The sequence below is a fragment of the Pteronotus mesoamericanus genome, unplaced genomic scaffold (genome assembly GCF_021234165.1).
Source record: "Pteronotus mesoamericanus isolate MK-2021 breed Mesoamerican mustached bat unplaced genomic scaffold, CSHL_Meso_final contig_130, whole genome shotgun sequence".
Taxonomy (NCBI): Eukaryota; Metazoa; Chordata; class Mammalia; order Chiroptera; family Mormoopidae; genus Pteronotus; species Pteronotus mesoamericanus.
The window spans coordinates 6,318,480-6,346,152 of record NW_026555060.1 but is presented as its reverse complement, the minus strand read 5'-3'; the positions used below and the strand labels follow the sequence as shown (position 1 = coordinate 6,346,152).

The 27,673-nt window shown below is 41.3% G+C and overlaps 1 protein-coding gene across 1 annotated transcript in view; it reads right to left on the bottom strand.

Moving 5' to 3' along the window:
* FRAS1 (Fraser extracellular matrix complex subunit 1) overlaps positions 1 to 27,673 on the bottom strand; it is a 422,802-nt gene that overhangs the window by 189,450 nt on the left and 205,679 nt on the right. The window contains exons 15-18 of the mRNA XM_054591913.1: positions 24,082 to 24,225; positions 16,738 to 16,878; positions 14,874 to 15,014; positions 13,397 to 13,573 (exon numbers count right to left, since the gene is read on the bottom strand). Of these exons, the coding sequence (XP_054447888.1) occupies positions 13,397 to 13,573; positions 14,874 to 15,014; positions 16,738 to 16,878; positions 24,082 to 24,225 (603 nt within the window). The remainder of the gene's footprint in view (positions 1 to 13,396; positions 13,574 to 14,873; positions 15,015 to 16,737; positions 16,879 to 24,081; positions 24,226 to 27,673) is intronic.

The following is a 27,673-nucleotide window of genomic DNA, read 5'->3' as shown; positions in this document are numbered from 1 at the left end:
CTGGTGCTCCCCTGTGTGGCCCTTCCATGGAGTGATGTGTCCTCCCTCTCCTCTTGGGAACCGGACTGACTATGGTCTGCTAATCTGTTAGCCTTACCATACCTGAACAATAATGAAATGTACAATTTGAAACAGCCTGGCATTCACCTCTAGCCATTTATTAATTTTTTATTAACTGTCAGGAAGTGTAGGTGATGGGGATACAATAGGAAGATAAGAACTGGTTCTTACTGATGTAGTTGACCCCATGCATTTCAGGGCACCTTCTGTCCAGTGGACAAGATCCATCAACTCAGTGACACCACTCTGAGTCTCCCCTTTGCCTCCTGTGCCACCTCTATCAAATAAATACCCAGAAGCCTTACAAACAAACAGCGTGGAAGACCCAGACATGATTTCATACCATTGAGGTCTCCATATTTATCAACATCCAAAAAAAAAAGTCACCTACAATCTTGGATATTACATGCAGCTGAAATTAGCCAGGATGTCCTGGTCTGGCAGTACTGGCTGTCACAGTATTAAATGATGTTATACGGCTGCTGTCCTAAGCCTTCTAGTGCTGCCCTGCAGCTAGCACCCTGACTCATCTACCGCCCAGCACCTAAAGGGTTAACACCTTGACCAGGACTCTGCTCCTGACCTAAGGCCAGTGCCCATTCCAACAGGGCAGTAACCCTGCCCTCCTGCTTCAGAAATATTTTGGCTATTATTCCTGAACAGACAGTATAGCTTTATATCAATTCAGCAGTATTTATCACCATATGAAAAACAGAGCTAGGACCTGCAATTTTAAAATAATTTCTTTTTTTTGTAGATGGCCTTGTTAATAGCTCTGTTAGCAGAAGTCACAGAAATTTTTTCCCCAAGTATTTTCAGAATCACTGTAAAACTATTTCATCTTTACAAAACAAACAGGTAAACTGACATTCAAGCAAATATTATAAAAGAAGGGTACACATTAGCCCATTATTTAAGACATATTTAACACAAAATGAAATAGCAGGTAGCGGAAAGTCACATGGCAAATATTTTAAAAACTGCTAATTTCTATTGTCAGCACAAAGCTTCCCAGAATGATCTGGAGGGAGCAATTAGAACCAGTACAATATTTTCTATTTAAATATGCCTTCTGTAATACCAATATGTTTATTATTTTTATTTATTTTATTGTCAAAATAATTTTTGTTTTTTATTATTATTCTTAACTTTTTCATTGAAATTATTGGGGTGACATTGGTTAATACAATGATATAAGTTTCAAGTGTACAATTCTATAATACATCATCTGTATATCGTATTATATGTTTACCACTCCAAGTCACGTCTCTTTCTATCACCATTCCAATGTTTATATTAGACTTTATAAGATTGTTAAAATCCATAGTTCTTCCTGTTATACCTCCCCAGCAAATAGGAAATCAAAGCATATCATTGTGGAATTGAAAACTAGGGAAATATGAATCAATGCATTTTAAACACATGGCTTATTTTATTTCATTCCATTTGGCCACAAAGTCAATGTGATAACCTGGTTCAATGTGAATAAAGATATTACTGAATTATAAATGAGTGGATGAAAACACTGTGGTACATTTATATAATGAAATACTATGCAGCAGGAAAAAAGAAGGAACTCCTATGCTTTTCGACAGCAGGGATGGAGCTAGAGAGTATTATGCTAAGTGAAATAAGTCAGGTGGTGAAAGACAAATACCATATGATCTCACCTATAAGAAGGACCTAATCAACAAAACAAACAGGAGAGCAAAATAGAACCAGAGATATGGAAATAAAGGACAAACTCACAGTTACTAGATTGGAGCGGGGAGAGGGGTATGGGGTAAAGAAGGGGGAGAGTCAAGTCAAGGAACATATATAAAGGACTCAAGGACAAGGACAACAGAGTGGGGAGGGGGGAGGATCAAATATGGGAAAGTGAGTGTGGGTGGGACAGGGGAGAGCAATGGGAGAAAAATGGGGACAACTGTAATTGAACAATAAAAAATTTTTTAAAATATATTACTGAATTATACAAAGAAAGCAAAAAGGACAATGGAGTTGAAAGCCTGATGAATCAAGAATTCCAGGAGAAAGTCCCTTTGCCATCCACTAGATTTTAGAAATATTCCCCAATGAGCATCATCATGGCAGAACTTCCGAATTGCCTTCATTGGAAATGCTGAAGAACCAAGTAGACACTGAGCTGGTTAGCTGCCATGTGGCACAGAGGGGGAAGGATAGCGGTGACCAGCTTCTCCAAGTGCCTTTTTCTCTACATGCTCCATTTCTGTAAGTACAGGCATTTGCATCCACATCTTTAAAACAATCTTATGAAACTTAATTTTGTGCTGGTTATGGGAATGCCTACACTATCTCAGTGACTTTTATGAGGCTTGATCATTCCATGGAAGCTGATTTCATAGCAAGGTTTCTGGTTCGAAGTCTAAGATCCTTCAAGGAAGAGTAACTTCATTACAAGGTATATATGGAGGAGATTCGAAAGAAGTTCGATGAGTTATTTCCCCACATAGTACTACGTTTTTAGAGAGTGGCTTTCCAATTGATGGCTAAATATATTTCTGAAGAAGTGGAACTGAGCTGCTGAAGCACTAAAAGTGTCCTTAGGTGGCTATAAAGTCCAGTCAACCTGACTCCAGTAAAAAAATTACCTAAAACAAAATATTATGAATTTTGTTCATTCTATTTTCTATTTAATTTTCAGACAGCAAACACTACTACTTCTTCTTTTTTTCTTTTAATGATATGAGGAGTAGTCTAGCATCCTTAGTTTCATATATATCAAATTTCTTGGCTTTTCATGGCAAAACAATTTTTGAGGTAGGTTTCTCCCAAATTATGACGTAAATACGAAAATCCTCTGGGGTATACAGTAGGGGTACTTCATAAGAAATAAAAATTAACCCTGGCTAGTATGGCTCAGTGGATTGAGCACCAGACTGCAAAGCAAAGTGTCATCAGTTCAATTCCAAGTCAGGGCACATGCCTGTGTTGTGGGCCAGGTCCCCAGTGGGGGGCGCACGGATGGCAACCACGCATTGATGTTTCTCTCCCTCTCTTTCTCCTTCCCTTCCCCTCTCTCTAAAAATAAATAAATAAAATCATATGTATGTGAAAAAAATTTTTAAATTTTATAGTGAATAAAATATATATAGTGAATAATGCCCCCTAGAGTTAAGCAACATAGTAGCATGATAAAGTTGATCAAAAATATCAAGGATAAAAAAGAAATAAAAATTGAAATGCGTGAAGTTGAAATAGATCTCCCCCTTTCCCTCACCCTCCTCTTCCTTCTTCTCTTTCTTTTTTCTTTCTTCTTTTTTTAATGGATATGATTTAACCTAAATACATTGGGAATGCTTTAAGAATAAAAATCACATCTTTTCCATGGAAATATCATCACCAAACTCTTCTAATTCTCTTATCTCTTTGGTCATTTCTTTTTAGCCTCTCTCTATTTATATCATGAATATTGGAGCTTTCCAAAATTGTACCCTCTGCCCTTTTTCTTCTCACTCTCGGGCAAGCTTATCCACAGCTTTAATCATGACCTACATGCTGGTGAGTCTTAAATTGATGGGTACATCTCTGACTTTTACCTTGAACTCCAGTCACATAAATCTAACTGCCTAAGGGATATTTTTACACGGTATTTCATCAGTACCTCATACTCCAAATTTCTAAAATACTACTCATTACCCCTTCCAAGCTGGGTCCATATTTAGTTAGTGTAAATTATGACATTACATTCCTTTTGTCCAAAACTGTACTGAGAAGTTGCCCCCAACCCATGTCCCCTCCCCTACCTGGTCTTTCTTTTGTATTCCCTGTCTCACTTGGTAGCCACACCATTCACTAAGACACTCACGCTGGAAACCTTAAACTTCTCCTTTTCCCTTCACCATAACACATCCAAGATATATTGATTTTTACTTATTAAATCTCTGTCACTTCTATCTCAACTTAACCATCCCCTGGCCCTTACTCATGGTATGGATTAGTGCAGTAGCTTCAAAATCAGCCCCACTGTGTTTCTCCCATTTACCTGCCACATAACCACCAGATAGATCTTTATAAAATGCTAATTAACCAAATTATTCCCTACCTAAGATCTTCTAATGGATCTCCAATGTCAACAAGGTCAACTCTAAGCTCCTTAGCACAGCATATAAAATATTTCATGACACGACTCACCCCACGTCACCAGTATCAGTCCCCACAACGCACCGCTTTGGCCTTTACACTGCAGGAATACAAACTACATTGTACTTTCGCACACACCATGCCTTTGCACTTGCTGTCTCCTTGGCCTAGAATGCTCTTCCTGGTCTTTTTCCCTGGTGAACTTCCATTAACCCTTCCACAGCCTGATGATGTCAAGTTTTCCCTCTGCAAGTCTTTCTTCATACACTGTCCCCCTCACAGAGTCAGACCCCTTTGTTTGGGCACTTTCTCTACCTTGTGCCTACTGCCATTCCAGTGTGTGTCATGTCCTTTTAATTGCTTGTTCGGATGTTCGTCTCCCCTACTTGATCATGCCTTCCTTAAGGCGTGGTCTGTATCTTTTTCATCTTTCTATTCCTAAAGCTGAGCACACCCATACTATAAAAGCAAGAAGGAGAAAGTGAAGAAGATTGAACATTACCAGAAGGCATGCATTTGTATAGCTTGTGTCAGCACTCTAGGGACTGCATTAAAGAGTACGGCTTAATATAGAAGCCATGTCTCTTATGCAATTAATGCAAGGGAACCCCAACTTCATAAATAGTAACATGCTCTGAAGCTGAGCAGGCAGAGTCCTGCCCATTTATTTCTTTAATTAAAACTCTTTGCCTTAAGGCCTCTGGTGAAACTTAGCAACCACTAAATAGATCAAAACACTCACAATATACTTTCTTTCTCTCTATTCTCCTATAGCAAGTTAATTAATTGACCAGAATAATTGGTGAATTTCTTACTTTAAAAAAATCAGTGTTTCCACCCAAGATGGTGAACTAGCAGGTTCCTGAACGCACTTCCTCCCACAGCCACACATGGAACAATTCCCTCGGAAAGAATCCAGAAACTAGCTGAGTAATTCCTACACAACAGACAAAGGAGACGAAGACCTCAACATGGGCAGGAAAGGCTGAGGCACTGCTGCCGTGTATATGCCGCCCCTAGAAGAGCCACACCCAATCCAAGGGCACTGCCACCTCCCAGCTTCTCCCAGAGGAGTGAAGGGTTTGGACCCAACATCTAGTGCCCCAACTTTTCAGATTCCTGCCTGAGGGAGGGGTCCCCAAAGCTGTAGCTCTGAAAGCCAGCAGGGACTTGCACCCACGAGATCCATTAGCCTGAAGTGAGCAAAGAAGCAGTTAACGACTTGCAAAAGTTATGGTGTTGGTGCCCCCAAGGCTCAGAGCAGAGGCAGCAGTCGGAAAGGCCCATCTCCCAGACTGGCCCTGAAAGAGACATATCTGCATCTCTTAAAAGCTGCATTCTGAAGGTCAGACTTCTAGTTTAACAAGATTGTGATCCTCTTCTGAGACCTGGGGAGCTGGCAGGCACTATATTCACTGTTTCCCTCCACCTTGCTCATGTCACTGGTTTATCCCTGGCAAAAGCTTGTGCACGTGTCTGATGCCTGACTTTTGCAGCTGCCACCCAGAGGACACGTCCTTTGAAAGCCTGGCTCTGGTGGCCAGCGGGGCTCGAGTTCCTAGGTTCAACAGAACTGTAGCAAGAAGAGAAACAGTCCTTAACAGGCTATCCTTCCTGGGCTCAGAGAGAGCTGGCAGAAATACCCACCTCCCTGTGTTCACCCAAAGAGGTGCTTTTCCAACTTTAAAAGCTGCTGCCTGAGGGTCCAGCTTCCAATCTGCCTGCATCCAGGTGTTGGCTGAGATCCTCCCCTTTGGGACCCTGACAGGTCTTGGCACACCCTCCACTTCTGAGACCAACCAAGAACAAAGAAAGTCGCCTGAGCAATCACAAAGGTTCCAGAGAAAACCAAGAGCTGTAGCAGCTGAATGATAAGGTTCAGGGAACAATCTGGTGATGGAAGGTGGGCAAGGGGCAAGGAAAATGAGTGAAGGTGGTCAAAAGGCACAAGCTTCTAATCATAAGATAAATGAGTCCTGGGGCTAAATCATGTACAGCATGATGACTATAGTTAACAATACCGTATTGTATATTTAAAAGATGCTCAGAGAAAAAATCTTAAAAGTTCTCATCACATACACTAAAAAAATTGTAACTGTGTGGCGATGAATGTTAACTAAATTTATTGTGGTGATCATTTCCCAATATACACCTATAGCAAAGCATTATGTGTCCACATTAAGCTAAAACAATGTTATATGTCCATGACATCTCAATGAAGTTGAAAAAATTAAAAAATGATATCAAACCTGTATGAATTTTGTGTAATTCTGCCCCATGTGGTATGAGCTAGCTTAAGAAGGCAATACTGTCTTCAAGGATGAAAAAGGAGGCCTGGAAATATTTAGTTCCTAAAATTTCCCTGATGTTTACCTGACCAAAGTGCCAAGATAATTCTAAGTATAATGAAAAGGCTGCTGATGAAAGGGGTGGGGGCGCTGGGGTATCTATTACCTCTGCATTCTTCTTAAAAGCAGCTTCTACTGACATAATACATTAGGAAATATATAAGTAAAATTTATTATTGTAGCACAGAGTGCATTTTTAAAATAAAGCTTGTAATTTCCTCAAAATTATATCATTCTGAACCTCTTGCTGAACTGTGTGGGAATTGAAAGAATCCATCATTAATTTGTCACAGAATCGGGGCAATTATGTGGCTAAACTAATCATCTCGACCGTGTTCATATCCCTCCCTGGTCACCACTGCCGAACTGTTGACATGGTGATTGAAACGCATCATTAATTGAGATGGCCTGGCCTGAAATTAAATTGTAAAGCTCTAGTGTGAAATAAAAAAACAAGGCATCTGGGTTGGAAAGAAGAAAATATTTCTTGAGCAACTATGTCCTTTATTAGATCCCAGGATCCCCCATCGCTAAATTATTCTTTAGCTGGCTTCTTCTAAGCTTCAATTTCTTCATCTATAAAATAGGGGTGAATGTAAATTCACAGGATCTCCAATAAACTTCTTGGTTATAAAGAATATATAAACTATAAAGTGATGTGTGTGTGTGTATGTATACGTAAGTGTAAGACTCTATACCAAAAGATTAAGAGGTTCTCTCAAGATGGAAAGGTTATAGGTAGGATTTACAGATAAAATAAAAAATAGTAGTTAAATTTGAATTTCAGGTAAACAATGAATAATATTTAAGGATATCTCAGGCAATATTTGGGACATATCTATACTAAAAAATTCATGTTTTTTTTAATTTGAAAAATACAGGATAGGGCAAAAGTAGACTTGCAGTTATGAGTATGTGAAACACAGAGCTTATACTTGTATTATCATTATTGTTATTGTATTATTTTCCATACAAACAACCATAAATCTACTTGTGCTCCATCCTGTATTTTTTCTGATTCTGTATTTTTAATGTATTTTATTGATTATGCTATTACAGTTGTCCCAACTTTTCCTACTTTGCCCCCCTTCACCCAGCACCTCTCATTCCTTCCACCAATCCTCTGCCTTAGTTAATGTCCATGGGTCATGCATAGAAGTTCTTTGGCTACTCCATTTCCTATACTATTCTTAACATTCCCCTGTCTATTTTGTATCTACCAATTTCTGCTTAATCCTTGAATCTTTTACTCCATTCTCTCCCTTTCCCCTCCCAACTGATAACCCTCTAAATGATCTCCATATATAGGATTCCATTTCTGTGTCACTTGATTGCTTAGTTTTTTAGATTCAATTGTTGATAGTTGTGAACTTATTGCCATTTTAATAATCATAGTTTTAATCCTCTTTTTCTTAAAAAAGTCCCTTTAACATTTCATATAATAATGGCTTGGTGATAATGAACTCCTTTAGCTTCATGTTGCCTGGGAAGCACTTCATCTGGCCTTTGATTGTTCATCTACTCCACTGTTGATACCCTGTACATTTTTCTTTACTTCACTTAGTGTAACCTTCATTTTTGTCTGGATCTTTTTTATGCTGTTGAAGCATGCAATGAGTTCCTTGAGCATCCTGATAACCAATGTTTTGAACTCTGCCTCTGATAGATTGCCTATGTCCATTTTGTTTAGTTCTTTTTCTGGAGTTTTGTTCTGTTCTTTCGTTTGGGCCATATTTCTTTGCCTCCTCATTTTGGCAGCCTTCCTGTGTTTATTTCTATGTGTAAGGTAGAGCTGCTTTAGTCAAAGCAGCTCTAGTCCCTGTTTTACTAGCATGGCCTATTGTAGAAAAGCGCACCTGTAAGTTGGATGGGGTAGAGCCTTAGGTAATGGCCTGGGTGAAGCAACCCATGTGAACCAGGTTGATGGAGTCTCCGAAATGGTGTCCCCACTCTGTGGCTCTGTATAGGGGAGGGCTCAGAAAAGGGACAATGGCTGCTGCCTGGCCTCTGGAGTTTTGTCCAGGAGGTAGCTGTTCCCCAGTGCTTGCCCTGATGCTAGACACTTCAGTCTCTCATTATATGCCACTAGTGCCCTTCAAGCTTCTGCCTCAGTACTGGAGCTCAGAGGGCATAAGTCTGCATAAGTCCTAAGTCTGTTGTGGGCCTTTAAGAGGAGACACCTGAGAATCCAGCAGTTTCTTCTGCAGCCCCAACCTGCACTGTTTTTTAACAGCCAGAAGTTATGGGGATTTATCTTCCTAGCACTGGAACCCTAGGCTGAGTAATCTGGTGTGGGGCTGACATCCCTCCCTCCTGAGATATCCCTTCCAATTTTTATCCCCCACACGTGGGTATGGGGCTGCCCATTCTATGTCTTTGTGTCTCCTCTGCTCTACCTGTCTGGATGAACTGTGACTTCTTTAATTCCTTGGTTGTTGGACTTCCATACAGGTCGATTTTCTGATGATTCTGGGTGATAGTTGTTTTGTAATTTAGTTGTAAGTTTTGCTGTGGCTGTGTGAGGAAGCGAGTCATGTTTATCTACTCCTCTATCTTGACCAGAAGCTAATTTTGTATTTTTATATGCTGAATCTGGGTAACTTAGTAACAGACTTTTTTTTTTCTTATTTGCATTTTTAAAAGTTTCTGTAATATGTAATGCTGGCAATGAGAAGAAATAAAAATTGGAATTTTTAAAACTTTTTTATTAGCAAGAAGCATATCAGTGATAAAGTGATGGGTTTATCCTCCTCAATGAGAGGCTTTCCTTACTCAACCCATGGTCAGTAGACCAGGAGCAGCAGCCTCACCTGGGAGCATGTTAGAAATGTAGACACTCAGACACCACCCAGACCTCCTAAATCTGAACCTGCAACTTGACAAGATTCTGAGGAGACTTCAACGGAAAGCTCTGCTCTGGAGACCTCAACTAAAAGCTAATTTTCAAAAGCTAATTTAAAAAAGCTAATCTGAATCCTTTCATAGAGACTAAAAAAATCCTCAACGAGAGTGGAAGGAGACTGAGTTGAGCAATCTGACCTGAAGCCAGGAATATCAGTGAGAGAGAGAGGAGAAGCCTCCTGGCGGCAGGAGCTCCAGGCACCTCCGTCTGGTCCATCCACCCTGGGTTGCCGTGTGCACAGGCTGCACAGTCACTAGATGACTGTGGGAGGCATCAGTCAGACAAACGCCCAGCAACGTGGTGCCCCTGGAGCTGTGCGGCTGAGTGGCCCCGACCCAGCCCTCAAGAGAGGCGGGGAGCGGGGAATAGAGATGAAAAAGTAAGGGATGGCTTTTTGATATTGTTTTAGAGGATGCATGGGTTTTTATTGATTTTTAATATGTTTGTTTTATTTTAGCAGGAGAACTGATGGGTGTGTTTTTGGGTTTTGTCCTCTTTTTTTTTTTTTTAACTTGAAATCTGTCCATGCTAGTGAATGATCAGTTAAACAGGTGAGATCTACTCTGGATAAAATTATTAAAACCCGTTTAATGAATTTTAAGTGTTAATATTTAATAAACATGAACAAATTTGATCCACTACCAAATGCCTCCCAATTATCTCACAATGAGGAACAGATTCTCCTTTGTACCAGCAATTCCAGCCACACTTTGGAAACATAGAGGCCACATGAAAAAGGAGCAGGATGTCAAAGCTCCATCTTCTGATGTGCCCACATCTACTTCGGATGATGAGCCAAAACCACAGGACAAATACTTGCAAGTTCTGTCCCCCTATCACCAGAGTACATCCACTTTGGAGGCCACCGCAACCCCATCCCTCCTTTTCCCCCATTACCCAGCGTGAGCCTCCAGGCACAGACCACTAGCCAAGTGTGTGCCATGGGCTTTGCTGCTGCTGTTGCTATTAGTTTATTTCTTAATTACCTGTTCTCTCCCTCGAATATAAATTCCATGAGAGCAGGAATTTCATCTGACTCATTCGTGAGCCTACTCCCAGGACCTCAACAGTGCCTGGCACCTGGGAGGCACTCGGTAAACATTCATGGAGGAGATGAATAGACTGTCTTTCAGCTACAAACAGTATTCCCTTTGGTCACTGTATATTCATTTTACATTTTTTCATCCTTTCATCGCAGATTTGGATTTTAGTTAAATACCTTGAATAAATTTTTGCTTTATCTTCCACTAGATAATGCCTGGTTTTGTCTTGTAGCTCAGAGAAGAAACTTTTATAATAACTGACACCATTCCAGACTCTAAGTAAATTGCCTCTTCCTATAACACATCTGCTTCTCACTTTCATTAGCTGTAGTAATATTCTAATCACTCCGTGCTGCAGTCTCAGAGAATGGAAGAGAGCAAGTTCCAAAAAACAGTTGTTCTTCTCTTCCTTAGAGAAAAGCACTTGAGATCCAAGGTGCTGTAAAATACATTCTTAATGGCGCGTGCACGAGCGCACACACACGTGCACGTGCACACACACCCTAGCCTTTCTAAATGTTCTGCAAAGAGGCAAGGATATTTCTGGGACTGTGTGAGAAGGACAGCCCAGTGCAATCTCATAGCACTCCTAGGCCTGATTTCATAGACAGCATTACAGAAAAATTGAGAATGGAACAGATTGTGGGAAGGCGGAAAGGTTTCTGGAGATATGGGATAAGTGACAGGAAATACATCAATCAACACATTTCATACTGAGGTAGAGTTCAAAACAATTGGTGCTTGCACTCAGTTTCCCAATGAATCCTGAGCAACTCAATTAACCTCTTTCTGCCACATTCTCATCACTTATACATTTAGTACAACAATCCATCTAGTGGAGATTGCACAGAGATATGGAAATAAATGAAAGTAGACAGCAATATGTGTTATACCTAATGATATTCTATTAACTAGCATGAAACCATGGGGCTACAAGAACTTATGAGGTCAATCTGGTCTTTTCACCCAGGACCACAATTAAACCATTCCAGAGGGATTAGATTCTAATCTTTAAAAAAAAAGTCTGTGTAGAGGAATTCCCAGAAAACACCCCTCCATCAATGTGTGTTGTCACGATCCTGCAGCCTCAGTGCGCTGTGCTTCTGCCCCTTCAGTGATCACAGTGCAGTAGCATCCTGGTTTAGGGCATGGATATTAGAGTCCCATTGGACACTCTTCTGCGCTGGCTCCATGACTTTGAGCAAATTACAGCCTTAACATTGTCTAGCCTCAGCTTCCTCTTCTATAGTTGTGCCACTGACCCCATGAGGTTGGGAGCAGGACTAAGCGAATAAACAAGCATGGCACTTTTCACAGTGCCTGGCACGTGATTTGTGTACCAAGTCACCAGTAACATTATTTCCTGGCTGAATAACCCAGGTCACTGTAATTTTCATTCACAACATAATTCTAAAAATTTTAATCACTTCATTTTTAATATAGTACTCAAAACTGTAGAAAGAAGCTAACTATGTGGAGCAGCCTGGGAAGATTTCTTCCTGATTTCTCCTGGGACCAGGGGGAAGGCTGCGTGCTGTGCCTTTGGAAGGCATTAGCTCTCTGAGCAGCAACAAAGATTCCCATATTTCACAAGTGGTTACGGGAACAGAGCAAGGGGAATGCAACGGACCACGGAGAATTTGGGCCATGCATACATGGGTTGTAACCAGGACATGTGGAGAGTAGTGACCCTTTCCCAAATTTAGGTACCAATGTAAACCTCCTGGGACCCTGGTGTTTAACAGGGAGCAGGACGTTACCCCTATAGTGTTCCTGAACACCTGAGTATATGGAATGAAGTTCATACCAAGTGAGTATGGGGGTTTTACAATTTACCGATCACTTTCATGCTCCTAACCTCCTTTGGCCCTGGCAAAAAACGACTGTGAAAGAAAATTATCCCTATTCTAATGCCGTGAATGCAAAGGCTCAGAGAGCTTAAGTGTCTAGCCTGGGGTCTCTGTATCCCAATTCTGCATACTTTCTACTATGCCATATGACTCACTGCATCTAAAATCTTTTAACCTAACCTTGACATCCAGCATTTCCATGAGAAGATGTATTCCAATGTGAAATGAAAGCCACTTTAATAAGTGGGACATTAGGGTGCAGAATTGCACCTGCAGCATGTTTAGAGTTATGTTGCAAAAATAAAAACTCAAAGCTATGCATAGAAAAAAACCTCAGATAATGAGTATTATGGCAAAATGGCAAAGGCTCTTGGGTTAAGGTGGTAGGTGGTAGGCAGATTATTCTTCCATTTTTTCCTACATTCAAAGTTTTCTTTAATGACACACATGTTATGTTTATGAGAAATACTTTCTTTCAGGTAGCTTGAGAGTCAAATAATTCACAGCAAGGCAGCTTCTTGTAGGAGTAGAGAAGGGCCTCCCTTATTTCCCAAGAATGAAAATATGTATATATATAATTTATCTCTTCTTTATCTCCTCAATCACTCAGAGATGATCTAGCTAGTAAGTCAAATTATTCAGGACGGCAACAATTTTCTATATGATATGCCAAGGCAATTACAGGAATCACTTCTAAATTTTGACAGAAGTCCAGATTTTGCCCTGAAGGAACCAATTCATATTCAGAGTAGCAAATTGGAAGAAATAATAAATAGAATCCTACAATGAACACTGAGTCTTTCGTAGCTACTTATACTAGTTTCTGAAAGAATTCCTGTCTTGAACTGCTGAGTATGACTTTGGGGAGATGGGGTAAAGGGAAGTAGCTCTTTCAGATCATCTATTATTCACCAAGGAAAGAAGGACACCAGCGGGGGCCCCTCTGCGGCCTGTCAGTCTCCTGCTTTCTCCTTGAGCATCCTGGAACCAATCTTATGTGAAAACCAAGATCTTCCTGGCTGTGGCCCGCCCCCCTCACAGGATCTCTCAAGAAAGTGCCTAACATTTCCTCAAATCACGCTCACTCACCTTCACACAGCCCAGTGTTCTCCAAGTAAAACTGGGCTCTACACTGGGGCAGACACTCGCCAGAGGTGATGTTTGCGCCAGACAGCTGCTCAACTTGCAGGCCTTCCTCTGGCTTCTTACACTGGGTGCACTGAGAGCGCTCTGGACCCACACATGCCAAGCAAGAGGAATGACAGGCTGCCCATGGGAATAAAATGCAGAAAACAATCCAAGATCACACATACATTGCAACCAATGGAACTCTGTTATTAAACCAAAACCACTTAGAAAAGTTCACCAGATACGTCCTTTCAGAATATTGTTTTTCTAGTGGGCTATACAAAGTACAGGGTGATAATAATAATATCTGTGAGGAGCAAAATGAGGGTGAGGTTAACTAGTCAGATCTCTCAGATTCTGTAAGAGCTGCCTAACTTGATCATTAAACACAAACAAACAAAATCCCCGCAAACTGGACAGTATTGGCTTGGTTCTCCAGAGAAACGTGTTCACTGAATGGTGGTGATTTAGCATTATGTCCTCAGTTTTTATTAAAGATTTTTTTAAAAAAACATTCAAATAAGGGCCATTAGTGCATTTTTTTTTTTTTGGAAAAATGGTCATGTTATTGTCCTTTATGTTACTCATCACCCATAAGATAGGGGTCCAGGCAAACAAATCCCTTTCAGAATTGATGTGAGGAAAGACTGCTTGTCTAAACAAGGAAGAGGCCTCTTTTGAGTAGCCACAAGCATTTCACAGTGCATCCCAGTTTCTTATTTTACTTGGCTACTGGTGAAAATCAAAGCCAAAAAGAGTACTTGAATTATCTCAGGCCCACATTTTGATACAATGAACTTTCCTATTCTTTAAAAGAGTCACCAAGTTTTCATTTTCAAAATATTTATTGCAGCTGCCTGTTTTAAAAACATTCTTCTTGTAAGTACTCTTAAGTTCTTTCCTAAGGTGCTCCATGCATAAATAAATATAAGTTAATTTCATTTGAAGTGTTTGCTCCCAAAGTTCTAGTTTCAAAAGGCTGAAATGATAGTGCCCTCCCAAGGAGCCCAAAGCCTATTTGGCAAACAGCTATTAAGATTTTCCATTTTACTCAGCCCACAGGCACTGCTAGAGACTCTCAGTGTTCTCGGCAGTATCATTAACAAAAAGAGGTTCTTCAGGGAAAAACAACATGAAGACTAAGAAAAACATTAGCAATGCTAGAAGAATAGTAAAAGGAGGAAATAAGAGTGGTTTTAATGTGTCGTAAAGGAAATGACGTTCCTCTGAAGGATGGCCAGAAAAATCATGAACTTTGGGTGTCTTCACAAATATTCAAGCATGATTTTTTCATTACCTTTTGGGAATGAAACAAAGCACATGATGTGCGCAGAGCTCTACAGGATATACTAGAGGAAAAGCTGAACTGAAAAGTAACATAAATCTATGTCCTTATGACAGGAAATTCTCCTGAGAATAAGGCTGACACCAGTAATACCTTTGCAGACCCCGTGGTCAGGGAAGAAGCCTTCTCCACAGCTGGGCAGACAATGGCCTTGGCGCAGAGCCTGGGAGTGGATGCAGGCTGTGCAGTGGGAAGCTGTAGGTCCAGAGCAGCTGGCACATGAGTTATGACAAACTGAGGAAGAGAGTGAGAAATGAACACAAAGAGGCCGAGGTGACCGAAGAGCCCACTTTTTGGCCGGACTCTGTATGTGCTAAGAAGCCCTCTCCTCCCTCAGTCTCAATCCCGCTTTAGCTCTTACAGCAAAGGAGAAGAAAAGATGAGTTAGGGGGTGGCTATATCACCACAACTGCCCACATGGCCCATTACTCATCTTGCAGCCACATTCTATCTATTATTTACTAGCCATCCTTTAGTGTTTGTAGTGTGCTTCATATACATTACCACTTTTAATCTTCACAGTAACATTATGAAGTAGATATTATTAACCTCATTTTACAGATGAAGAAACTGAAGTCTTGGGAAGTTAGAAAATTGACCTAAGATCACAGAGCTAATTAGTAGCAGGTCTGGAATTTAGCCATCGGTCTGTTTGAACCTAAAATTCCCCACCTGGATAGGGATGAGTGGAAAGTTCTGAGTGTCGGGAGCAGTGGAATTTGAACTGCTCTTGTCCATTAATTTATCTATGCCCTTCACCAAGCCTGAGAATCTCCAGGCCTGTTTCCTAGGAATATACACAGTGAGAGGCTGGACTCAACGCTCATTTAAGGTACTTCCAGCTTCGATATTCTGAGACTCTATGAAAGAATTACATAACACAATGTCAGACACACATATCCCCTCCTTTGGTGCTGGTGGTAACAGTGGGCATCTCTGACGCTAAGAGAGAGATGGTACCACAGCCTATCCTAAAGGAAAGGAGAGAGATACTGAAAGAAGGTTCCAGAGGACAATAGTCAGGGACTGGGAGAGGGGAATATAGAGACAGGAAAAGGCCTTTGGGGGCAGGATGCTGAGGAAAGGGGATGAAGAATGGGTGAGTAGAGGGGTTGGAAAACAAAGGACAGGTTGATAAGAAGAGATTGATGGACAGGTCTAAGCATCCTGGCACTGACAGACACTAGGCAGAGGTAAGAATGTGTGTGCATGCCTCGGAGGCAGGGGAGGTACAGCCAAGGCAGCAGTAAATTCCCAGAGTCACCCAAAAGGGACGACACAAGTCAAGCACATATAAATTGAAATTGATAGTCTCAAAAGGGAATGTTTTACTGTTTAGGTTGAGTAAGTATGAAAGAAACAATACATAACTAGCACATAAAACCAAATTTTCAATCAACACAGACTTCAGTTTTATATGCTATCAAACTTGGTTTACTTTTTATTGTATTTTTGTGATATGGTGTAGTTGCCAACATACAGGGATGAGCAAAAGTGAGTTTACGACTGTGAGTATGTGAAACAGAGTTTATCCTTGTATTATTATTTATTAATTAGTGTATTATTCACTATTATTATTAACCTACTTTTTCCCTCCCTTGTATGTGTTTATAAATACCACCTAAGGATTGATTCTGTCATACCTATGATCTAAGTTAGTGATGGTTTACAAGTACACGAGGACTCTGTGAAGGTCTTAAAGATGCTCTTGGCATTTCAGAGGGACCAAATGATCTCTGATGATGATTGATATGTATAAGTTCTCTACTTAATCACTCTAGTCCCCCAGGATCCACCCATGTCTCCCACTCTCATACCAAATACACGTAGGTTCTCTAATGAAAAAGCTACTCCTTTTAATTTGACATTTTCCCCATCATACACACAAATTCCCAAGGTAGCAGCATACAGTGCCCAGTATAGTCGATGACGATGATAGCGATGGCCCATGTCTTACCTTTACATCTGCCAGCGGCATCAGCGTAGTATCCACCAGGGCATTCAGGAATGCACTTGCCATCATGCAACACTGCCTTCTCAGCACAGGAAAGACATCGGGGGCTATTGGGGCCACAGCTTTTACAGGATGGGTCACATGCTGAGGAAGAGGAAAACCCATCAGAGAAAGTCAATAGTGAGCTAAGGGAGGAGGGAAGTCTATTCTTTACAACGTCCACAGCTGCTATCGACATAGTAATCTCATTCTCTGGCTGCTCAAATGAGTTCTGTTTCCTTGATTCCAATATTTCAAAGGACTCTGCACTTTCTGTTTTCACAGTTGAAGAAACAAAGAATTATTTATTGCACTGAGCATTACAAATACTCTGAAGCATCCTCCCACAACCCAGTGTCTCCAATTTAATATCGAATTTAAAGTTAAAATGGCCTTGGAAGTAGAGTTGCCAGATTTAGCAAATAAAAATACCAGATTTCCAGTTAAGTTTGAATTTTAGATAATGCATAATTATTTAATTTAAGTTTGTCCCAACTTTTTCATCCTTTATCTGGCAACCCGAGTTGGAAAGAGGATTCAGGAACTCGGAGTTTTACTATGCAAGTTCATGCTACAAAAATGTTAAGTTGTTGAACTTCCCCAATCTTCCAGTATCTGCTTATTCCTTTTTTCACTTATTTAGCCCCCAGAACATTCCTTATGCTCTGTGTCAGGCACTGTTTCAGGTGGTAGAGACACAAACATCAAATCAACTTGGTTTTTGCTTTAAGGTGTTTATGAGTCTAATAGGGGGAGACAGACATGTGTGATAGGAGAAATACTATAGCTATCACTCAGATCAGTTTGTATAGGTAAAAGGAAATTTTTTAAAAAATGTGTGTGATATAAGAGATATGAAAGGTCAAGAAAGAATTCATATAAGAGCAACCCTTGAACGCTGTCTTGGGAAGTGAGTCAGAGCATGCTTAGCTAATGGGAATGGACTCCTGGCCTAAGCTGCGAGTCAAGGAAAGGTCCAAGGCCTGGCTAAAGCTTGGGCTGTCCAGGGACAGAGCAGTTCCATTCAGCTGGAACAGTGGACAGGAACAGATCACATAAACCTGTATGCCAGACTCTATAGTCTAGATTCTTGTCTGGTGAAAGGAAGGCAGATGGAGCCCCTACCAAGCTTTAATCACAATAGAAACATCATCCTGTTGAGTATAAGAAAGATTCCTTTGGCTTCCATTTGGAGGGAAGTCTTGGAGAGGCAAAGGAGGAGAGTCGGGGGTCTTGCAGGAAGACGATGGCAAAGCTCATAGAACAAGATGGTTGGGCCCTGGCTGGTGTGACTCAGTCCTGTGAACCAAAGATGGTCAGGGGCTGAATCAAGGCTGTGGAGAAAGTGAGAGATTTGAGACCTATGTAGCAGAAAGCGTCTCAGATGGATTCCAGAGGTCAGGCTTGGGTGATGAGCGATGTCACTCAGAGAAGGCAAGAAGGAGAGTAGGTGTGGGGGATTCTGCTGGGCTCGGTTTGGGATAAGGTGCAGTCCCATAAACAGCCCGATTTATTGTTCTGGAGTTCAGGGGAGAGGCCTGGGGGTCACCACATATAGGTGGTTGTTGAAATCAAAAATAGTCGATTTATTCAGGAAAGGCATGAAGGGTAAGACAGAAGAGGTTGAGGATCTGAGAGCACCAACATTTAATGAAAAAAAGAAAAAACTAGCAGCAGTGTCCACGAAGTAGTAATACAAAGGTAGAAAACAGGGGTGTGACAGCTGAGAAGCCAAGGGAGGAAAAAGTTTCAAAAACAAGCCATTAAAAGTATAGGAGGATAACTAATGTCTGAACGTGGCTCCTACACTTAGAAATTGAGATATGGATGGCCTGCACCACAATCGTTTAAGTGGTGTCATTGGAATGAAAGTGAAGGCCCTGATTATTAACTGTTCCTTAGAAGGCTCCTGGCTGCAAATGGATAGGGACAGAGAGAGAAGTAATTAAAAGGGTAAGAGGACATTGTGTTCCTCCAATATTGTAAAGGTTCAAGGCGAGAAGAGTTTAAATAATTGTGCAAAGAACACCGAGGAGAAAAGGGGGATGGACAGAAGCACAGAGGGAGAGATTAGCCTTGGACAGACCAGAGGAGGGTTTCCTTTTCTGAGTGGAAGGAGGGAGGTGGGGGTGAATGCAGCTGCTTGTAAGTCTATGAGTCCATCTACTCTGCACTCACTGGCTAAATGCTTTAAAACCAAACCAAACAAACCTTCTCACTATCAGAAAGTCAATGCTGAGATCTATTCTGTCTATTCTCTTAATCCACCTACACCATACTACCTTTCTGAAAAACATTTCAAGACCTTGGGGAAACAATGCAGGTGAAAGGGCCAAACGTTCCATCCTACATCCAGGAGGATCCAGCATCTCTCTAGAAGCAAACATGTAAGGCAAGATAATATTCAGTTAATGGTCAATGGCAATGATCTTTATATCAGAGAAAAAGAAAATCGCCCCCTCAACTCACAACTGGAACAAAGAGGCAAAAATGAGTCTGAAAAGTGTCTTTCTTCCCACCTTCCATAAAAACTTCCCAGGTTTCCCATTATGGAACTGACATCTCACAGAACCAAACAATCTTTAAGCTAAGTGGATTTCCCTAGAAATAAAGAATAGCAGAAATTTCTTAAAATTTAGAATTGACCACCAATAAAAAACATTAAAAGTCAAACATTTTAAGACACACCTAACGCAATACTTAAGAGTTTAATTTGGAATTTAAATAAAATTCCTAAGAGGATGTCATTTTTTTCCCCAAGCTGGTCTATAACCTCAATACAGTAGTAATAAAAATCCCAATTGTATTTTATTAGGAATTTAATAAACTTTCTAAATAGTCCATGAGTAATTAAGTTAACTTTGAAAATAAATATGAAAGGGAAAATTTACCCAATCAGATGTTGAGACAAACTGCAAAGCTATAGAAATTAATGAAAACATAAAACAAAACAATGTGATAGGTTACTAGAACAGAAATTGAGATGACTGGAATATCTCAGAGATAGACCTATGGGCACACAGAAATTTAATTTAATGCTACAATAAAGATCAACAAAGTAGGTTAGATAGAATTACTAGATGATCTTGGGAAAATTGGATCATTAGATGAAGAAAAATAAAACTGGATCCATACGTAAACCCATATCTGTAAGTGGACTCCAAATGGTTCAACAACCTAAGTTAAGATAAAAATGTCAAGTTAATAGAATAAAATGTAGAATAATTTATTTGTGAACTTGAGCAGAAAAAGATAATTCAAGTTCAAAATGAGCAGAACTTTTTTTTAAAAATTCAAAATCAAAATGTTAAAGTAAAAAATGATGAATTAAAAACTTCTATCCAACTTAGGGCACTATTATAAAAGTTAAAAGTAAACATTTTCATATTTGAGATTGACAAGAGTTAATATCTATAACATACGAGGGACTCCATAAAATCAACAATCAAAAGGCAGCAAGGCTAATAAAAAATGGTGAAAAAACACATTAAAAAGCAATTTATACAAGAGGAAATACAAAAATCCAAAAGAAGTTGAAGATATTTTCAAACTCAATAATCAGAAGAATGCAAATTAAAATTGGATGTCCTTGTATATCTACTGTCAGAGAAAAATCTAAAGCTTGTTAATGCCAAACAGTGGCAAAGATGTAGAAATGAAAGAGCCCTCATGCTTTGGGGTGTTAATGTTGGTGAGCTACCTGGCTCTACTTAGTCAAATAGAAAATATGCAAAGTCAAAAAACCAACAATCTGCTCCTGTGTTATGCATCCCAGGGAACTTCCCACGTGATCCATAAAGGTGCAAGTTCAAGGCTCTTCACTAGTGCTCTCTAATGATGGCATATGATTAGAAGGAACCCAGGAAGTCTGTCACTGGGAGAGTGGATGCATGAGCTACGAGGATGGAGACCAGGGAGGACTATGCAACAGCAAGAAGAAAAGGAATAGATTATAAAGTAACATGGGTGACCCTTAAAAACATGATGCCGAGGGAAAAAGAAGAGAACCACATGACTTCCATAACATGAAATAATTAAATATACATACACATACAGGTATCCTTGTTGGAGTGCCAACCTCCCCGCCCCCCATGCAATAGAAAATTTGCATATAATTTTCAACTCCCTAAAAACTACTCTTAACTACCCTAAGTATCTGTGGGGAACTGGTCCCAGAACCCCAACAGATACCAAAATCCATGGATGCTCAGGTTCCCTAAATACACTGGCATAGATCAATGCATACAATAAGTTCTCCACATCTGCTGAATCCCAGCCATGGATTGAAAACACTACAGGTAGTTATTGAAAAAAAATCTGCATATATGTGGACCCACACAGTTCAAACCTGTGTTATCTGAAGGTCAACTATATTCCAAATGACAATACCCCATTTATATACGAGCCCATAAAAACCAAAAGATTTTTAAAAGATAAAATAGTTGCTTAGGTGAAGAAGGGGAATGAGGATAAAAGGAAGAAAAGGCAGAAGAAAGGAGAGAATGGTTAGCAGACACCTCTGAACTTGCTTTGATATATGGTATTAACTAGAGTTAGGAAAGCCTTCTTAATAGCACAAGTACTTAAATGACTAAAGAATGAGGAGGATTTGTCCTTTGAATTTCCTCACTCTTTATATCTAATATTTGTAAAACTCAAAGCACGTACCACAGATGAACTTGGTTACTGTAAATTCTTTCAACCAGGGCATACCACCCTTTATAACAGGTTATTCTGGATTTTTTTCAGCACTTGACTTTGAGATTTCTGTAGATATGGCCTTCTTGGTTATAAATTATTAAACCAACATAAGCAGGTCTTCATCTTGAACAGCACTAATCTGAATTGGAAATGAGTCAGCATTATCAGCATCAGACATCTTAATTAACATTCCAGTACCAATCAGTGACTTGGTTCACCCTTGTTTGGGAAATACCATTTGAATATTTCTGAAGGTATTTGATAAAAACTTAGAGAACTCTGACAATTTTACAAAGAGTGTAAACTCCAGTCTTGTCTATCAAAAGGCAGGTTGGTCAATGCCAGTGATGTTGCCAAGTCTTGCACTGTGCTAAGCAATAGAGCAGGCATTCAGTAATTGCTTGATCAATTAATTGGTTGGCTGACGGTCAGCAACGGCCCACCTGCTATTCGGAAGTTTTCTTTCTGATGCTCTGTTTCAAAATGCATAAAGATAGTGCATCAGATGTACACTCTCTCCCTAACACACCTGTTGAGCAGTCCTCTTTTATTAATGCTTCCTGTCCCCCAGCTTTTTCACTCCATCTCTGAGCCCAGGTATATTCCCACCCGTCCTCACCTCCAGGCTCACACTAACCATCTCTCCTTTTAAATGCAAGTTTCTCCAGCAAAAAGTTATTTCTCAATCCAAATAGTAACTTCTCAGTAACAGGATAGTGTCACGGCTCCTTGTCAGTGACAGTAGACAGCCTCCTTGGGGACTTAAGGAGTAAATACCTTTAGGCCTTTGGATTAGTGCAAATTTGACATCTACCAGCCTTTAAAGAATACATCTGGCTTAATTGAGCAGGAGAGTGATGCTGGCAGAAAAAGATCAAAATGCTCAGGCTGATGGCACCCTGGCCTTTCCTTCCTCGTTCTCTCCCAAGTCCACACAACAGCCACCTGTGACTCGCCCAAATCAAGAGATTTTTCACACCAGCGATGCTGACGAATGTCTGCAGAGCTTTAAGCAAGCAGCTGCTAAGAGTCATCTCTCTTCCCTAAGGCACGTGGGTTTGGCAGCGCCCAAAGATCATCTCATGGCTGCTATTGGTCTTTCCACCGGTATGGCCACCACAGCAAACTCAGTTGCCCAGGGTCAGATGGCTACCTGTCCATTTGGCAATGTCCACAGGGGCAGCCAAATGATCCAAAGACTGAAAGGAGGAAGGAGGAGAAAAGAAGAAAAGGGGAGAAGAAAATAGATAAAGGAGAGAAGGAAAACCAGGCAGAGATGCACGAGGGGGATCATACAGGAAGCAGTGGATGGTTAAGAGGTGCTTAAGGTCTAGAGGCAGAGACGGAGGCTTCTGCCCAGCTCTACCCCTAACTAGCCATGCGATCTTAGGCAAGTCTTTCTTTAATCAGGAAAATGAGGATGCTGATAATAACTACCCCATAAAATCGTTGTGAGGATAAAACCCCTAATACACAGTGCCTGCTGTGCCAGGCACAGTGCTAAATGCCTCCTTTATGTTAACTCAGTCCTCTCAACAGCCTTCTGAGTTGGGTGTGTGTTAATTGCCTATTGCTGCTGTAACACATTACCATGAACTCACGGTTTAAAACAACACAAAGTTACAGCTCTAGAGGTCAGAAGTCCTCAAATCAAGGTGTTGGCAGAGCAGCATTCCTTCTGGAAGCTCATGAGGGGTGGAGGAGGGATCTATTTCCTCATCTTTTCCAGGTTCTCAAGGCTTCCTACAAGCTCAGGGGCCCTTCCTGCCATCAATCTGACCTCTGCTTCCATCTCCAGTCTTCCTTTCTGACTCCCACCCCCAAGCCTTCCTGATATAAGGACCCTTGTACACTGGCCCAGCCCTGTAACCCAGGATAATCTCCCATCTCAAGATTCTTACCACAAGTTATGGTAATTAGGACGTAGACCTCTTTGAGGGACCAGTATCCTGTCTACCACAGGTGCTACTAGTATGCCTGTCTTACAAATGGGAAACTGACGCGTGCAGAGATTAAGTAACTTGCCCGAGGTCATGTATTTCCCACCATACTTTCCTGCTTCTCAATGGGTTAATGTCTATAGCACCCTTGGGACAGTGCCTGGCAGAAGGACTCTGGAAGCTGGGTTAACTCTTATTGTTAGGCAGAGGGTGGTTAAATGTAGAACAGACAAGAACTGCTTCAGCTTTAAATCAGTGGCACCAAAAAACGAAGGTGGGTCTGCCCTTGGCTGGCCTCAAAGTGTCTTTGTCTCCATGCATATCTGGAAGGCAGTCTGGAGTTGATGGAGGGTTTGGAATTTGGAGAAAGGAAGCCCTGCTGCTGCCCCTACAGCGGTGGGTCTGAAGCAAGCAGCCCAGTTCTCACTGTCCTTACCTGCAGAACAAGGCTCGAGCAAGTCGCAGAGGGTGGTGGGGGCAGCATTAAAGCGGATCTCCCCAAGTGAAAAAAACATGTTTTGTAAACTACTAAAAACACCAGCAACGTCAACAGCCATTTGTACATTTGTTGAGTAAAAGAAAGACTGGTTATTGGTGCTATGGTTCGGCTTAAACTCGGATGCTGGAAAAGAAAAAGACGCTCTGGCGTGCAAAGCCTGGCACCTACCCTTGCAGGTCCCCTGCTTGTTGTAAAAGCCGTCGCCGCAGCTGCTCTCACAGCCGCCCTCCCTCAGCACTTGGAGGGGGTCTCTGCAGGCCAGGCACTGCTTCTCCAGGGGACCCCAGCAGGCCGCACAGGACTCGTGGCAGGCTGCAGGCAAACAGCAACGTCAGTGAACCTTCTAGAGTAGAAAGGACTGGTCAGCTTTTCCTGGAAAAGTTTTGAAATTTATAAGGAGGATGTGGGCTCCTTCATTCCTAAACCACAAGGCACATGTGTGCACCCCAGGAGAACCCCCCCCCAAAAAAACCTACTTCTGTTGGTCAGAAGTACAATTTCAATGAATTATTGCTAAAAAAAAAAAAAGAAAGAAAGAAACAAGAAATCAGGAGCTTTTGAATATTAGAAATCACAGGGAAGGAAACCATAATGTTCTAGACAAAGATGATCTGTCTAATGAGTTCAGGTGGTGCTCCACCATGTCATCCTTATAACCACATGTCAGTGTCAACAGGAAAGACACTCCTATCTCCAGCACCATCAAGAATCAACTAAGGAAGTATGCTGTGTCCTCTAGTCCTTGATTTGACCTTGAAGGACTGGGTTCCACCTGATTGTATTGCTTCCCCCCTTCCCATCTCTCTGCTCTCCTTCTCCCTCACCATACCCTCCTCGGCCCTCCCTCTCAAGTCTTCCAGTCTCCCTCAGTCTTCAGTTACACCATTAGCATCTGCTCTAAATGTGTATCTTGAGGACTCACAGAGCCCACCTTTCCTTTACACTTTAGGTTTAGTTGTTCCTAAACCACAGTTGTTCCTTTAAGACTCCGAAATTTCCACCTCTTCCAGCCTTTAATTTTTTATTACTCTTTTGGCTTGCCCTTCACCCTAGCAAGTCTGTAAAGAGAAGGCTATTCTGAATGAGTATATTCAGACTTAACTCTCTGTATAGCTAACCCCACCTTCGCTTTTGTTAATGCATCCTAATTTTCAAGATGTTTGCTCCACAATGGAGCATGATCTGTTTTGCAAACGTATTTAGTCCGACAAAACTGGTAGGAAGAATGCCTTTGCTGATTGCAGGTGACTTGGGGGTTTTACTTTAGTAATTTAATTAGGCATCCCTTTGGAATCAGAAGAAAGGGTACCTGCATTGGAGGTCTTCAGATCCAGTCCTCTCCTCTCTGTTCTAAACTGAACTAGAAAGCCTTAATTTCAGACTTTTCTCCCCCCAAAATTTAGAGAAAATTACAAGTTGCGTTAAGTGTTAGCAGGGCTATTTGATGAAGAATAAAAGTGGTGCCTTGGCCCAGTGACTCAGCTGGTTGGAGCATCATTCCATGCACCAAAGGGTTGCAGGTTCAATCCCTGGTCAGGGCACATACCTAGGTTGTGGGTTCAATCCCCTGTTGGGGCACATACGGGAAGCAATCGATTGATGTTTCTCTCTCAGATTGATGTCTCTCTTTCTCTCTTTCTCAAATCAATAAACATACTTTGGGTGAGAATTAAGAAAAAGAAAGAACAACAGTGGTGAAGGTGGAAAGGGCCAGCTTTACGTACATCGAAAGGATGAGAAGCAGCCAGCCATGGGGAGAGGAAAGAACAACACAAAAGTTCTTAAGAAGGGAAGGAGCTGGGCGTTGAAGGACCTGAAGGCTGCCCTCATGGCCACAGCTGGTGCTGGCTGGCGGAGGGTGGGGGGCACAGCGTGAGGCAGAGTGGCCTGTCATTACTGGAGGCGACACAGATGCCCAAACAAACGCGACCGTGGACCAAGGAAAAAAATATAATTTTATCCTAATTCCAATGTGAAATCACAAACAGGCTTAAGCAGGACAGATCAGTAATGTTCAACCTTTTCCATCTCCTGGCACACATAAACTAATCACTAAAATTCTGTGGCACACCAAAAAATATGTAATATTGTTTTACTGATCTGACAAAAAAATAGATATAATTTTGATTCATTCACTTTGGACAGCTATTGTTGTGTTGGTTGTTGCCATTTACTTTTTAATTTGACAATCTAAGGGGATAAAGGTCAGTGGCCCTGATTAAACAGGCACGTACTGCATGTTTTAAAAATTCTTGCAGCAGACCGGCTGAAAATCACTGCGACAGACACAAGCCCTGATTTAGATTTTCAAAAGCTCTCTCTATCATGTAGAGAGAATTTAAGAACTTGCATGCAGGTAGGGAGACCACTATGGAGCCTATGCTGTGGTCTAGGTAAGAGATGACGATAGCAGGTGGGAAGTGGAAATGAAGGAAAGTTTAGTTATTTATTATCTGGTTTCCTCATGAGACCATAAGCTTCATTGGGGCAGAGCCCATTTCTATTTCGTTAACCCTGCACCATTACAAACAGCTCTTGAGTTCCTTCATTTATATTTCACACCTCATTTGTAAGTGGCACACAGGAATATTGTTCACATTAGGATAAACTACCAACACCACAATATAAATAAAGATGTGAATGCAAGGATCCCAGTAATAAATTCTACCCTCATCAACACACATGAAAGCTGTCATTTATTTATTCAACTACCCTTCAATTACTGATTATAGTCACCATCTGAAGCGCCTAACACTGTCTCACTGTCTCAGGAGTTGATACAAAGTCATTACCAAAACAAATAAACAACAAAAAATCCCAACGCCATGTATAAGAAGGTATGCCCAGGTTGACCTATCAATGTCCAGAAGCACCTATTACATGCAAGGTGCTGTGCTAGCCTGTGGGGCCTTCCCAGCAAGCCGCAGGTAAGCCGCGTTACCTGACCTCTGCCAGAGGAAACCTTTAAACAAGCCCCTCACTTGAGCGCATTGCACTGGTGGCAGTGTGCAAACTGCTCTGGGAGAATGTGCCCGAGAGGATGATGGGAACTGATGCTGAAAAGGCAATAGAGGCCAGACCACAAATGTCAGGCAGGACTGGGTAAGGACCTTAAACTTCTTCCTTATGTAAGAGTTTTAATCAGGACAGTAGAATTGACCGATCTTGCTTTTTAAACAGTTTACTCTGCAGGGGGGAGAGAAGAGGATAATTAAGACATCTATAAAAAATGAAATCATCTTTGTACAGAGGGTGAAGTGGAGACGAGAAATTAAAGCACAACTAGCTCTTCGAGGACTGGCTGACGGCAGAGCAGACATCCACTGCACTGGCTATTCAAATGGTACGAATACTTCCAAACTAATTGGTAAATGGCCATTGTCCTGCCCCTTTTAGGACACTCTGGCTTCATCCCTGGGAACTTGGCAGACATGACCAGGCCTCAAAAACCAAAAGGTCTAGCAAAGGAAAGGGTCTCGGGTCTGTCCCTTCCTCCTTCTGACTGATCCAATTTACGCCGTACTGTTTGTTAAATATTTTAAATATTACCTCTGGCATTGCCTATCAGAACAGGGGCTAAAGGATGAGCAGGATAGAGGCTATAGACTCAGGAATGACACTCGGGTCCACCACAAACAGAACCCTACTTATCTTTACAGACCTGCCTTCTGCAGCCTCCCTCATGCTGGCCAGCTCTATGACACCGGGTACCCTAAGCATGCCGTGTGTCTGCTTGTGGGTTCTGGATGCCCCACAGGAT